We start from the raw sequence: 14,424 nt of genomic DNA, 5'->3' as shown, positions 1-14,424 counted from the left end.
AAGTAATGTTTATCCAGTAATGGTGTGTGTCAGGTTTGCTTCAATAAGCACTTTTGCAATAATTATCACAAAAAATACTTACTAGAATGTGCAAGTACCAGAGGTGAAGGTGGTATAAAGGGCCTGGAAATGCTTCTATGTTGTGCTCAGGTGAGTGTGTTTAATGAGTAACAATATGCTACTGCATTGGCTTGTGGGGTGGGTTATGTCTTCTGACACTGCAAAACCACAGCACTTCCTTGGATCACCACCACCAGTCCATTTTGTCTGCACAAAGCAAACAAGTGAAATAAAAGTACAAACATAGCAGTATCTTTTTACGTCACTTTATTTCTAACTGCAAATGTCAAACAGATTAAGGATGAACGACATTGTCAAGAAATGTTAACACTTTCCATAAGATACTGTTTTATTGATCACTTTCATTCTGGCTGATTGTAGGTAACTTTGGCTGTGCTCCTTTGTCAGGGTTTGGATTCTGGAACCTATGTAAGAGCTGCAGAGGCTGTATGAAAAGGAGCGAACGGGCTTTACAAGCTGCACATCCAGTTCCACAGCACTCGTTACTGCTTATAGTTGGCCACTGATGCAGTAGATTTAATAATCTGCTATTTCTTCTTCCCGCTGTTTAAGGGCCTAGGTGATCAAACTCTCAATGGTGCAGCACATAATATAAGTTATACCTCTTCCATTGCAGGCTGAACTGAGTTGTGTTACTTTCTGTTCCTGCTTTCTGAGGGTATGCATGCAGACTGAAAGTCTGCTGGTGGCATAGTAACTTAAGTCATGATAACTTTGTTTGAGAATGGGATGTGAGGTGTCAAGTCCATTTGGAATAACGTTATTTCCCTCTTGTTTGGAAATAGTGGCAGTGCAGTGATGCGCAGGTTCATCGCAGTCATGCGAGATAGCAGTCGCCAAGCTGGCCCCAGAATGGAGGAAAGCATTCCAGCCTGTTCCTGTTTCTCTGTAATTGTTTTGTATGCAGCCGAGCACCCCGCTGTGAGTGGGTGTGATGACATGTTCCATAAATGTTATAGGAGCCCTGCTCATTCATCTTCCCTTTTCATTGTCCAGAAAATTGACTTGTGCGTTACCATCTTTGAAAAGAAATAAAAGTGATAGCATCCATCATAGCACATCATAAAGTGTGCTGATGCCCTCTTCCCCCAGCTGCTCCACAGCTGTAAAGATGATCTGCATAAAAGGCAGAACAGGAGAACATTGCTAGAAGGGTGAAAGAGTTTGTAAGACAACTTCTGACTCCAGAGTGCAGCTCTTTTTCCACGAACATCAGGGGCCTCTTGGCTCAAAGTTCAGAGTACAGCAGTGATCTGATTTTTCTGAAAGAGGCACAGCATTAGTTTGTCTTGTTAAAGTCAGTGGTTTTTTTTTTTTCTGCATGCTTTCTGCTTTTGAGTATCTGGTCATGTTCCTATTGGAAGTTAGAGGGAAATGGAAATAATTTGCATTAAGCCCACTGAGACTCTGCTTAGGCAAAAAAGAGTTTTATCCACCAAACCCATAAAATCTTGTATCAGAAATGTGGAAGTCGATGTAACAACATCAACATCAAGTGTTTGAAAGCAGAACTTAGTTCAGCAGAAACTGCAGGAGAAGGTGTAATCCCAATGAAGTCCTCCGCATTGAGTATTAGCAGTTGTTCTGGATAGCTTTGGAAAGGAAGACTCATTCTGAGCCCCAAGTTTTCTAGCTGCCAGGCCATAGACCTTCTCTGTTACCTGGAAGACAGGTTATGGGTTCTGTCCTCCTTCAACATCAATGACCATAATAAAAGATCAAAAGAAATCATGTTCTGGGGTAAAAAAAAAAAAAAATAAAAATTATGGCTTTGAGTGGGCCCAAATGTTATTTGGAAACAGTTTTGAAGAGGTGCAGGTAAGAGTACCATTTGGCCTGTGTTATCCTGGTGTTGATCTATGCTAAGACAAGAGCACAGCCAAATTGAATTCCAGTGTTATTGACTTTTCAAAAGAAAATTTCCACTTGTACATTGAACATAATCTGGATTCCTGAAGGCAGAGTAAATAGGAAAGTCCATGATGATGATTTAAGAGACAAGCAGTCATTCTTTTCACAGCAGGGTCTCACTCGATGGCCCAGATTGTATGGGCCTGCCTGACTGCGAGGGGCTGGAGAGCAGGCAGAGCAAGACAGTTCTCTGCCCTGCGCCTGTAGCAGAAGGGACAAGTAGCTTAGGAGGCAATGTGCTAAGCTGAGCTGGGTCTACTAATACATTCCTTTTCCCTCCTTCAGGCCTGTCCCCTTCTTCCAAATGCTTCTGTAGGTGTAGTAACTTCCCCTGCCAGTGGAGAGAGACCGCATTGGTGTTTGCTGTACGCTGGCTATATATTGCCTGTGTTTCCATTTGCAGGAGGAACAGGAGCATGCTTGAAAGAGGACGGCATTAGCAATGTGTCTGTGTTTCAGCTGGCTGGAGGGTCAGTGTACAGAAAGGCCGGTGTTGCGCAACCGATGGAGCAGAGACTTTGCCATTGTTCCTAGTACTCAGTATACAGTCTTGCTTTCTGTGTTTCCTAGCGGCCCTTTTATTTGTCAGGGCAGACAGCTTATTTGAGATGATCATCTGCCCAGTGGGGATCGTCACTATAAAAGCTCTATTGTACAGGTTGTATGGTCATGTAAAGCCAAGTCCTGGTTTTGCACGTTTCATGTAATGGATCTCATGGAGTTTGATGAGACTTTCTTACTCTTGCATGCGATATTTTTCCATGTATTTGAAATAAGTGATTTAACACTAGAAACAAGGTTTTGCACAACATTGCTTATATATAATTTGAGACTTGTCACTTTTATCAAAATATAAATTATTAGAATAGGGTTCTGCATCAGTACATGCTTGGCATAAATAGCATAAGATGCCAAAACATGCGAAGAAATCAAAGGACATAACATCTTTTTTCTTTCAATTCTAGGCTAATGCTAATGTCACTTTACAATGTGAGCATCAATTTGAAAGGCTTGAAGTACATCAGTGAAAGTCCAGGTTTTATTCCTTTGCTTTGGTGGCTATTGAATGGTAAGTTGCTCTAAGAACCTTGTGAATTGTGACTTTGGGGATTGTAGTTTGGCAACAGGTGTTGCAAAGAACAGAACAGAAATTTGTATCTGTAACCTGTTTATGGATAGCTTTTGTCAGATGAAAAGTAAACAAAAAGTGCAAATAGCTAGAGGGAGAAGATGTGCATTTCCCAGAATGATTTTGGCGATGTATGCCATATTCCATTAGTATAAAATTTATGGGTGGTGCTATTAAAGATAGGGGATGGAGAAATTTGATGAAGTGGATTAAAAAAAGCCACCTGTATCTTCATGTACCAATTTTAAAATAAAACCTGAAGGGAAACTATGTGTCAGGTCACTACCATTTAACAAAAGAAAATGTAACTGTGTTCTGGCACATTTTGGGGAAGAAAGCCAACCTCTGTAACTACACTCACCCGTGACGAACGTGACCCCTTCTACAGCTGAAGAGAGGCCTTGTGCTCTAAGAGGATTTGGGCTTGCAGGGCTTGAGTACTATTCCCAGCTTTGCCTTTGGCCAGTGCAGGACTTCAAGGATGTCAAGGACTTCTGTTGCCATTGTCAGGTACATGAGTGACATCAAGGCTCTGCGCTTTTGGAGGCTTCAAATCCCTGCGTAGGAGCCAGCAGAGATTGACGTTGCCAGTGTGCGTTGGACTTGGCTGGCAGCTGTGTCCACAGCTTGTAAAGGACAGTGAAGACAACAGTAAGGACAGAGCCATGACACTGTCCTGCCTATGAACTGCTCCTAGAAGTGGTCTGTCTTGGCTTTCTCAAGTTTTTGTGGCTTGTCCGTGAGAAGATTTTGGTGTGCAGTTCATAGGGCTGGGGAGATTAGTCATCCCGGCACTCTGTGCTGCTGTACAAAACCCTGCTAAAATACAACTAGTAAATACTAACAGCAGCTGAAGTGAGAAAGGTTGCATCTGCTTTTTCAAGGAATTAATTTGATATTGAAGTTTTGGAAAAGTTTTGATTTGGGCTGGTAAACTGGAAGCTACTTGTATTGCTCACAGTTCCCTCAGCTGTTTTACAGAAGATGTAGGTACTCGTGCTTTTCACCAAGTAATTTCCTGCTTTGCAGTGCCATAGGCTCTCTCTTCTGAGATCTCAGAAAATTAAGTAATCCTTGTAAGACTGTTGGAAAACACCAGTTTTATAGGGGTTTTTTTAGTATAGTTTGGGGGAAATTGTGTTCTCAGAGAACTCTGAATACGTGGTCCTTTGTTCTGCTGTGCTTAGAAATTTAACATACGTTAGTCTAGATTTTCCTTTTACTTTGTTTGGCTAATATATACATAAGCTGTTGTTTTAGCAGGAAAAAAAAAAACCAAACCAACACACCCTCAAAAACCCTCTCTGAGTTCCCAAATGTGCCCTTCTAAATGTTGTGATAAAACAAAGCAGCTAATCGTTTGATGCATTCTGTTGTTTGAAGAAGGCTCCTAGGTCATGTAAGAGGATGAAATGTGGCACAGTTATAATTAATTTGCAGCTGGTGATGGAAATAAGAAATGGAAAGGCTACTCTGCATTTTAAAAGTGTTAATTGTGTATGGCTGGGTTGTAGTAGGAAGGATGGGCATGCCTAATTCCTTCACTTCTTGATAATAAAGTTCTCTAGTTACAGCAAAGGAGGAAGATTCTCAGATAAGCCACATCTGCTGGTTCAGATTTCTGACTTCGGAGGAAGTCTGCTTACTGTCAAGGGAGAGGGCTGACTGGTTTGTATATCAGATGAGAGGTCAGATCCAAGACCCAATCTTGTTCCCATCATTTTTTATGAGATCTCTGTAGTTTTCTCTACATTTAATCTATTTCCAAATGTTTCGACTTGTAAAACTCAGTAGCTTCCTCCCAGTCCTGCTCCTCTCCTGTTTCCATAGCCAACATCTTCAGCTTCTGCTAGCTGTGATACAGCTAATAAACACCTGGAGCTGCTACAGCATAAGGTCTTAATGGTGTTTTCCATGTAAGAGAGTAGAGCACTACACTCTGCTGGCAGGGTGTCCTGTATATGCTGTCTTCCTGCAGGAAGCTTCTTCAAAGAGTGTTTTGATTAAGGCTTATGAGATGATTCAGCTTTCCGCAGTTCTCTAAGCTTCTATCAGCATTCTCGCTAAGAGAGGCCCCAGAAATCATCCTCTGACTTCTTTTTTATTTTCAGAGAATCATCCTGTTTGCTTTTCCATCATCAATCCACAAGTGTCTGTGACCTCAGCCTATACATCAAGGCCATTTTTTCTCCCACTGGCTTGTATGCAGCTGATAAATCCCTCAAATTCCTTTTCTGAATTCTCAGTCCATGCCCAGTCTTCTTGTCCCCTGAAGAAGAATGTCCTTCCCATTAAGTGAAGAGAGCAAATCATTAACTTGGTTTTCTTTATTCCGCTTTATTGTGTCTGAAGCAAAGAGGGATTTGATTCAGGTTGTCTAGCAAGCTTTTTGAAGAGACAGAAATATGTCTTGACACTGAATACATGGATTGGAAGAGGAAGGAGGAAAAATCTAATAAAGATTTCTAGTGGAATAAGGATATTACCAGTAAACTGGGTTCATCTGTCCTACTGTCTTTGGAAAATTTGGATGAGCCAGTATGACTTCACACTCGCTAACAAGAATTCTTAATAGCTCTTTCTGCTAGAGGCTGTACTGATAATAGCAGCAGAACAAATGTTTGACACACTTTTTGAAAGTAATGCAGATCTCTGTAGTGTTAGCACTTTATGAGGTGGGCTGTTTTTTTCTTTCTGCCTTTTTAAACACTGTCTAAAAGATGGGCGTCCTTTAATAAGCAACACTGATCACTGAAGAAGATGATACCCTGATAGCTTACGTAGCTATCGTATTCTTGCAAAGCTATCAGCTGTGCCTACCTCTACTTCCCAGCTTGGGGCCAGCATAAAACACGTGAATGATGACTCAGATTTCTGTCCGTGGAGCAGCTTGTGGGATCAGTGGAGTTCTTTTCTTGTGGAGCACCATTTGTTTGCAGAGCAGCTGTTCCCATCTTAGAGAAAATAGGCAGCTTTAGTTTTCTCCGTCAGCTGCTGTCCCTGTGTTGATGTCTTGGCTAAGGATTTCGCATAACTTTCAGATTAAAAGAAGCCCCATCCTCAGCAATAGAAAAAGAAGTTATATAATTTTGGGTAGAAATCCACCTGAGATTTGTCAGTATTTTTTCTGGTGCTTTACATCTATAGATGCAATAAGACTTTCATTATGTAATTCGCAAAGAGATAGACTGGGACTTTTTTCTGCCAAGGATCTTTTGAAGAATGAGAAGACACAGTCAGCTCAGGTATTAATAATAAAGCCTAGATTTATGTTTTTCATTTTTGATCATACAGAACATCTGCCATCAAAAGGGTGCTGGAGAAAATGGGTCTAGGCTCTTCTCTGTTGTTTGGTTTGGGTTTTTTCCCACTATCCTATGTCTGTATTTTGGCTTTCCTCACTTTTCTTTTCTTTCAATGCAGTTAAAAAAATTGCTCTCCTTGGATATATAAGAAAGTGTGGAATTCAGAGAGAGTATGTCAGTGAGATTTCTCATCTCTAGCTGGGAAGTTGCTCCAGATACTTCATTAAGCAAAAGACAACAAGAGAAGTATGACTAATTTTAGATCTTGCCCTTCAGTTTCCTCCACCCCAGTTCCACACGGAAATCTAACCTTGTTTATCCAAATTCTTTGCAAATGACGGTCTTTATTATAAATGCCTGTATGAAGCACATTCTCATTTTGCTAATGCTGCCTGCAACCTTCAATATTTGCTTTTCATGACTAACCCTGAAGGTTTCTAATGCCTTGCTTTTCTGTTTGAATTGGTTATGGCTGTGAGAGATTTTGAAAATTCAGGTTATTTGCATGGCAGCATGTTATTTAAAAGACATCTGGACAAACAGAACCTGTCTATTTATAAACTGGTGTCTGTATTAAAGCAAATTTGTTGGTAAATCAAAACCAAAACCTCAGTTACCAGTCTTTCAAGTGCTCAACAGCTCCATACCCTTCAGACTACGAAACTAGTCTTAAAAAGAGGATTGCCCTTCTCGCCCTTTAAGACTACAACCATTTTCTTAAATGCAAAGATGTCAGCTCTGATGCGGAAAGTCCCTGAACCACAGTTAGCTGAGAGGCTGGGAGAGTGGCCGGGGGAAGTCTCACGGAATGCTTGCCCTTTCCATACTCTTCTCTAAGCAGCTGCTGCAAAAGATACTTGCCCAGATGGAGCTCCAGCAGTCCTTGCCATCTGAGCAGGAGTTTCTTGACTAGGTGCTCACCCTGCCTAACAGCTGATTCATGCAAACTGACGTTCTCCCGAGGAGCACAGTGTTTCTCCTTTTGTGAATATACGTAAGAAACCTTAACTCTGGTGAATGCATCTGTCACTGTAAAGCATTGGTTTGTTTTCACATTGCTACTCTTGTATGGTAGCTACTGTGGGAATCCTCAGAAGCTGAAGCTAGGATTGATGGGAGCTGCGCAACGTACCTAACAGCTCAACCACAAATCTGCCAGCTGCAGAGCGATGTCTGTGCAAGCTCCTTTTCACTCGTAGCCCCTAAGTAGCAGTCAGGCAAATAGGGACTGAATTTGCTGCTTTGATCTGGACCCTGAGAGTCCCTCTAAAGGATTTCCCTGATAAAAGTGTGACAAGCATGTGTCTGTAGGAGAGTTAGGAATTCTGGTTAGCTGAATATCTGACAGTGAGAGCAGTCACCTTGCCAGTGAGGAGACTGAAGCAAACCAAGCTGTTATACACGAACTGGGGCAAATATGTTGCAGAGAGAAAGTACATTTGTGTCGTAGGAAATACAGCAGTAAAACTCAATTTTTTTTCTGCCATGGTGTTCTCTCTGCTCCTTCCCCCCATGGTGTCTTTATTGCAACACCTCTTGTCTCCTCAGGTTTAATCAGTGTTATGAAAATGTCCGGAAAACTCTCTGTTGCTGCAGATACTGGCTCGGCTCCGGCAGCATTGGGAGTGGAAAGCTTACATGGGGCAAGCTGTGGCCCTAGCTCTCTCTTAGATCTGCTGTGAACATCGGTAGTCTGACATGTTCATAAAAAGGAAAAGGGGAGTGAAAGGTCACCCCTTCATGCTACAATCAGACAATAATTGAATTAAATGACATTAACAGCAGTGGGAAGCTTTTGAAATATTGCTCTTGTACATAGACATAGCTGCTGGTAATAAATCTTGCATTCAGGTGGCCAGGGAATGGTATGGGCACGTGTAAATTGAGTTCACACAACTCGGAGCCAATTGTAGATAAGCTGTTTAGCACTGATGTAATGCAATTACATAAACCCTGCTGTAGGGGACAGTTCATCTGAGAGCATGGTGCTAATGACAGATGTGACTAAAATCTGTCCACGTTATCAGTTGCTTTTGTCAGTGACTGAAAGCTAGTGACATCAAATGGTAATGCTGGCAGCTAGCAGAACGTCAGCAAACTCCAGCAGTTTCAATTGTTAAAATTGCATCAGCATTTTATGATGGTGCTAGGCTTACGCTACGCTTGTGATCCCCAACAGAGGCAAGCAGCTTGATTTCTTCCCCTGTTCCCCAGAAATAATGATTGCAGTTTTGAAATTTTAGTTGAAGAGATGCGTGTGCTAGTTGTTGTGAGGATATGATGCAGTGGTTTGATTACAGCTAAAGGATGTTTTTGATCTTGTACAAACAAAATGTTACTCAGCTAGTGTAGAAATGACTAAATCTGGAAGCTATTGAAATAAATATAATGCTGAATAATGAAGATACCTTATATTTCTTCAGAGTATACTTTAGACAGAGTTTGTAGAAAAAATCCCTAATGATATTGGAGAGACAAGAGAAAGACTTCTAGGGTATTTTTTTTTAAATCCTCTTAGAAAACATGATTATCCGTAATAAGTAGTATTCTCAAAACCACATGTAATCCTAAGGGAGTATGTTTTAAGGCTTATGTATTTATTTAACTCGAAGCGTCTCAGAATACATGCAAAACAATGGCAATCAGAGGTTAAATGCATATTAAGTCATCTTCTGGTGCAGGATCATTTCCTTCCTTCGCTGTATGCCCGAGTGCCTAATCTGTTCTTCATTTGGGTGACTCAAGCTGCTGAGCTTCCCTAGCTGCTGCTGGAGATTCTTCCTAGAACCTCTTTGCTCATCAAGCTGGAAATCATTTCCTGAGCTCCTACAGATCCTAATTTTGTTGGCTCCCCTGCTAACGCTTCTTCCCTGATCAATTCTTTACTTTCTACAGCCTTTAAACACTTGAAGATAATGGTAACATAGATGCCTCTAACAGTACTAATAACAAAGCACTTTTCACCCAGGGATTTAAAACATTTTACATATATGAAGCTTCCCAGCAGTACTGCAAGCCATTAAAAGTATTAATGGCTTTATTTCATGGAGGAATAATGTCACACGGAGGAAGATTGTAATGAACTACATCGATTTCACTCCCAAAAGCTTATTTCTTCTTACCTATTTGGGCTATGGTTTGTTGCTGCTATTTCTGATGAATAAACGTAGAGTAATACTAAGTACAGAGAAAGGGGGCAGGTGATATGTGCAGAGCTTGAACATTATATCTGGCAAAAAAAAAGGGATTAAAAAAACCTCTGGCGGGCATGAAGACAAAAATGGAAGGAATGGGAGGACGAATTCAAGGCTTTTAGACATATTTTGATTAGGTCAGAATAAATCTGAAAACCAGAACTTGCACCCAGGTTTTTCCAAAAGGATTCACTGAAGTGTTTCTGCCCAAGAAACTGGACATAAAGTCTTGCTGTCTGTGAGGCTGAATTGCAGCATTTCTCCATGAGTTATGACTGCTCATCACTCAGAAAATTGCACCTGCAGGTATTGCTGGAGATGATGATGGAAAGAGACTCCTTAGAGCCTTCAGCCGAGGTGGCAGCAATAGGAGTGACTGTGCTATGGGTATGGCCACTTCTGCGGGGTGTGCAGCACTAATCATTGCTTTTTTAAAACGCTGATTTGAATGTCTAAAGTTGTCCAGTATGCCCAAATAGCTAAGGCTCTCGTTGCACAGAAAATCAGAAAATGCATGTTATTGTTTGGTTTTGGACAATTCCTGTGTCCTCAGGTTATACCTCACTCTGCTAGTTTCCCAAGAGGAAGTAGAATTCCTTTCATAAGAAGTTTACACTTTAAATAGGGAAGAAGGTATGTTAGAAGAGACCTACATATCTCATTTGTGATGGAAAATGGAGGAGAGAGAGTGCCTAGCTTGTGGGTGTAGGTCAGATGTCACAATCTTTAATATTGTACTTCAGCCATGTGCTAGTGGGAATTACTTAAAAATTCCCATCTTGACAGTCAGTTTCATGTTTAAAGCCATAGTCGTCTTCACTGTCCATCCAATTCCCTTTTCTCCCCTGGGTGCTTTCAACGTTTCCCCTTATGCTTTAATGAATAATTCTCCATAGTCCTTTTTCAGGTCATTAGTGTAGGTATTAAATAAGCCAGGAAAGGAAAGAACTTGCCTCAGCCCGCCAAATGCTTCCTTCAAATTCAGCACAGCGTGGTTTATCACTGCACTGCATTTACGCTCCCTCAGTGAGATTTTGGTCTCTGTGGTGATTTTGTGTGCGAAGTGATCTGAATTAATTTTTCTCCACATTTCTGTACAACGCTCTATCAAAGACTAGGTATGCTAACGACAAACACATAAAAAATGCATGACACGTGGAACAAATAACTACTTCAGCCATAAAAATATATTATACTTTTTCATTTGGAATATGCAGAATAGAGAAGTGCAAAAATGGGGCTTTCTACCAGATGCTTTTGGTAAAGCTATAAACAACTAAATGCAAATGGACTGTTGTGAATGATTAAAATCCTAATGTTTCAGTAATTAAAAATGCATCCTGTATTCTTAAGAGTAGAGTTACTAAATGTCTTCTTAGCTTAAGTCAGTCAAAGGTCTTTGCTACCTTTTTCTGACGCATTCCTAAGCAGCAGTGCTTAGCTTCGGTACCATTTCAGTTTCGCGTAGACTGAATTAAACACTTGGAAGGCTGATACATCATTACCAGAAAGTTTTATAAAGATTAACATTTTATTGAGCTTTGAAGAAATCTGAAGGCTTGTATACAAAGAAATTAAAGAAAAGCCTGGTGATTTACTGCAGATTTGATTAGTTGGTCTGTTTGGTTTTTAAGTCTTAATAGTCAAGGGATATAGCTTGTTCTGCTCTTAAATCGGATTGCATCCAACAGTCCATCTTGGCTACTGACTGGATCAATTCAAGTTGATAAATTCCCTGAATTATAGCATTTTCAACATTTAAAAATAGGAGAAATGTTCCTGATTATCTCTCCCTCCCAAACACTGCTGAGCACAAGCTGCTGAGGAGGGCAAAGATGTTGTTTTCAGGTTCCTTCTAGAGCCAGCCAGCCAGCACCAAATGGCAGCTGTGGATTGTGAAACTACAGTTATTCCCTGTCCGCCTAGTGGGTCATGAGGAATGGCACCGTAGAAATTTAATGCTACTTTTTTGGACTTTCTTCTAATAAGCACTGGATTTTTTCCTCCCCCACTTTTAGACCCGGATACAGAAGTTTGTCTTCATGCTCTGCGGCTCCTCCAGTCTGTGATTCTGGAGCCAGAAGTATTAGCCAAGTCAGCCTCTGAGATGCGTGATACTTTGCCATTTCAGCGTATCATTGCACTGTCAAAGAGCCGCAATGCAGATCTGCAAGAACTTGCAAAAGAACTACTTGAAGATCTTAAAATACTTGAGTATGAAGCATAGCAGAGCTCTGTGGCACCAACTGCTTACGTCTTTCCTCTGTTTTTATGCTGCAGAAGTTGTTGGAGATGGGCTTGACTGAAAAATCCTCTGCCTAAGTTCCTCTGACAAAATCCTTTTTGGAAATTAGGTAACCCAACTGAAATAATACTTGGGAAAACATGTTGGGTTTTAGCTGCCCAAATATAATCTTAGGTAATCTGGTAGAGATGGGACAGACTTAATTTCTTTGAGTAGGATTTTGTTGATAATGTTTCCAAAATGATCCAGGTTATGTTGTCTATTTACCGTATATAGGGAGTAAAGTAGTCATCTCATTCATTGATAACATACAGTTTATTGCAGTGGTAAATAATCCTTTTGGTCCATCCTTAAGAATTATTGTACTGTGAGGAAAACTTCGTTGCTTTTCATAACTCTTCTATGTCAGAATGCATCCCAAGTTCCAGTTTTATTGTTGTTATTTCTCACCTCTCTTTTTCTATTCTAATAAAATAAAACTTAAATTCTGTAGCGTGTGATGGATTCTGCTTTCAAAATTTGCATTCAGATTCACTTGAACTGCAAGTCGACCCGGTCTGTGGCTGCCAGGCATACTAGACACTGAGCCATTGTTTTTTCAAAAGCCCTGAAAAAAGGAAATTAATCACTATTGTTCGTGGTACCTGGCTGTGCACTGAAGAGGCTAAAACGAACTGCTGCTCTGTTGTGAGCAGCTTTGCATTCCCTCACAACTGCGGTGTTTGTTAGAGCTTCTGTGTACAGCTTGCTTACCTCCATGGTAAATACAAAATTTGTGTGCTTTGTATTGGTAGAATTTACATGCTTTTTTGAAAAAAAAAAAGCGCATCAATTTCTGTGATAACAGAAACACAGCCTGTTAGGTGACGCTGTTCAAGAGAATAGCAAATGAGAAATACAATGCTGTGGTAGCAACTTTTTCCATAGTAAAATTATGGTACATCAGCTGTGAACCCAATGTATTAACAAAATACAATGCGGACTTCTAATCCAAATGTATAGAAGACACAAAGTAAACTTAATAGGATTTAAATATTGTGATTGGCAGACAGTTTTAGAGGAAGACCATTGTAAAATGTACAAGTTAAGGAATAGGTCATCTCCCATTAGGCTGTTCGCAGAATGATGAATGTTCGGAGTTAGAAATGTAACAAATCAGCTTAAAATTACTTGAAATAATTGGCTCAAATGCTACAAACGGTAGCAGTCTGATTTGGGACTGTCTAAAATGAAGATTAAGATACAGATCTCACATTCAGAAAAGGGTTGTATGGGGTTCTGCAGCGTCTGATTCAACACTACATTGAACTTACCAAGTAAGATTTTGGAAGGCTTTAAATCTTTAAAGCATGCTTTCTTTGGATTTTTCTTATCTTACTATTCTAGTTAAACCTCCTAGAGTTTAATCCTAAAGGGATCAAAATGATAATCAGTAATTTCCTGGAATATCAACTCATGTAAAGTGTTCAATTTTAAGAAACACTAAGGGGCATCCACTTTCTGTTTAGTGGATATCTGCTCATGAATGTCCTTCGTCAAACTTTTGGAAGCCAGTAAATAAGAGAAAAAGAAAAAAGTAGTTCTGTGAGCAGAAGAGCTGGTGAAGCCTCATGTCCTGTGAATTTGAGCTATTTCTTGAAAATTTCCCTGTCCTTCCCAGCCCTTCCCCCTGAAACCAAGTCCACCCAAGGGGCAGCATGGAGTGCACGAGCTGAGGGTGACACGGGTGCTTGTGGCCAGGTTAGTAAGTTGTGGCGATGGGCTGGTGGGCTGGTTAGCTGCTGCCAAGCAGGGTGTATGCCACTCTGCCAGCTTTGCCCTCATGAAGGTTTTAATTTAGGTCTTTTCTGCTGTTACCTTAGCTGGTCATGGAGCTTGAGGAAGGTTCATTACTTTTGAGAAGTCTTCTCCCTCTGTCAAGTCTGCTGGGAACTGACTGTCAGATTCAAATGTTAGAAGAGAGACTGGCCATGCAATTGCACCTCATTTCCATATGAAATCAGGAGACAAAGCACTCAGGACCATTCATTTTAATTGTGTGTCCACTGGCATGGTTGACACTTAAAAGCCATGTTAAAATAGGTAATTGCAGACACTACAGTTTTTCCCCAGCAAGTTGCTCAGGTCTGATGGTAAGCCTTTGAATGTCTCCCAGATGACTTTATTTTCAGGTGTAGCTCACCAGGACTCTTTCTTCAGAATAAAGCCATCCATGATCCACCAACCGTGAGAAAGTCTTTTTTTCTGTACTAAGTGTTTCATTATGCAAGACTGATAAATAAGTAAAAGTCGCCTCATCTGTGAAACGCAGCGTATCTTCAAAAATGCCATAGAGCAAAAATATCGGAAGCATCAGAGAGAACCTGTGACAAACAGGCCTCTAGGAAGGTCTTTATGTTTTCCCTAAATTCGCTTTGTCTAGGTGTTTGCAGTTAATGCTATAGTTTTATTTCTTTATTTGGGTTTATGGAAAAGAAAAAGAAAACATTTGAGGGGAACTTGTTATCACAGGGAAGCAAATTCGTAATACTTTTTGTTTTGGGAAAAAAAAAGGGCCAC

At 40.6% G+C, this 14,424-nt stretch overlaps 1 protein-coding gene across 1 annotated transcript in view; it reads left to right on the top strand.

Moving 5' to 3' along the window:
• Nucleotides 1-12,301, top strand: part of HSF2BP (heat shock transcription factor 2 binding protein) — a 35,567-nt gene extending 23,266 nt beyond the window's left edge. The window contains exons 7-8 of the mRNA XM_068395391.1: nucleotides 2,958-3,061; nucleotides 11,639-12,301. Coding sequence (XP_068251492.1) covers nucleotides 2,958-3,061; nucleotides 11,639-11,847 — 313 coding nt within the window. The 3' untranslated portion in view covers nucleotides 11,848-12,301. The remainder of the gene's footprint in view (nucleotides 1-2,957; nucleotides 3,062-11,638) is intronic.
• The last annotated feature ends 2,123 nt before the right edge of the window (nucleotides 12,302-14,424 follow it).

The sequence above is a fragment of the Nyctibius grandis genome, chromosome 2 (genome assembly GCF_013368605.1).
Source record: "Nyctibius grandis isolate bNycGra1 chromosome 2, bNycGra1.pri, whole genome shotgun sequence".
Lineage (NCBI taxonomy): Eukaryota > Metazoa > Chordata > Aves > Nyctibiiformes > Nyctibiidae > Nyctibius > Nyctibius grandis.
The sequence above is the reverse complement of the archived record's forward strand: the minus strand, read 5'-3'. Positions and strand labels throughout refer to the sequence as shown.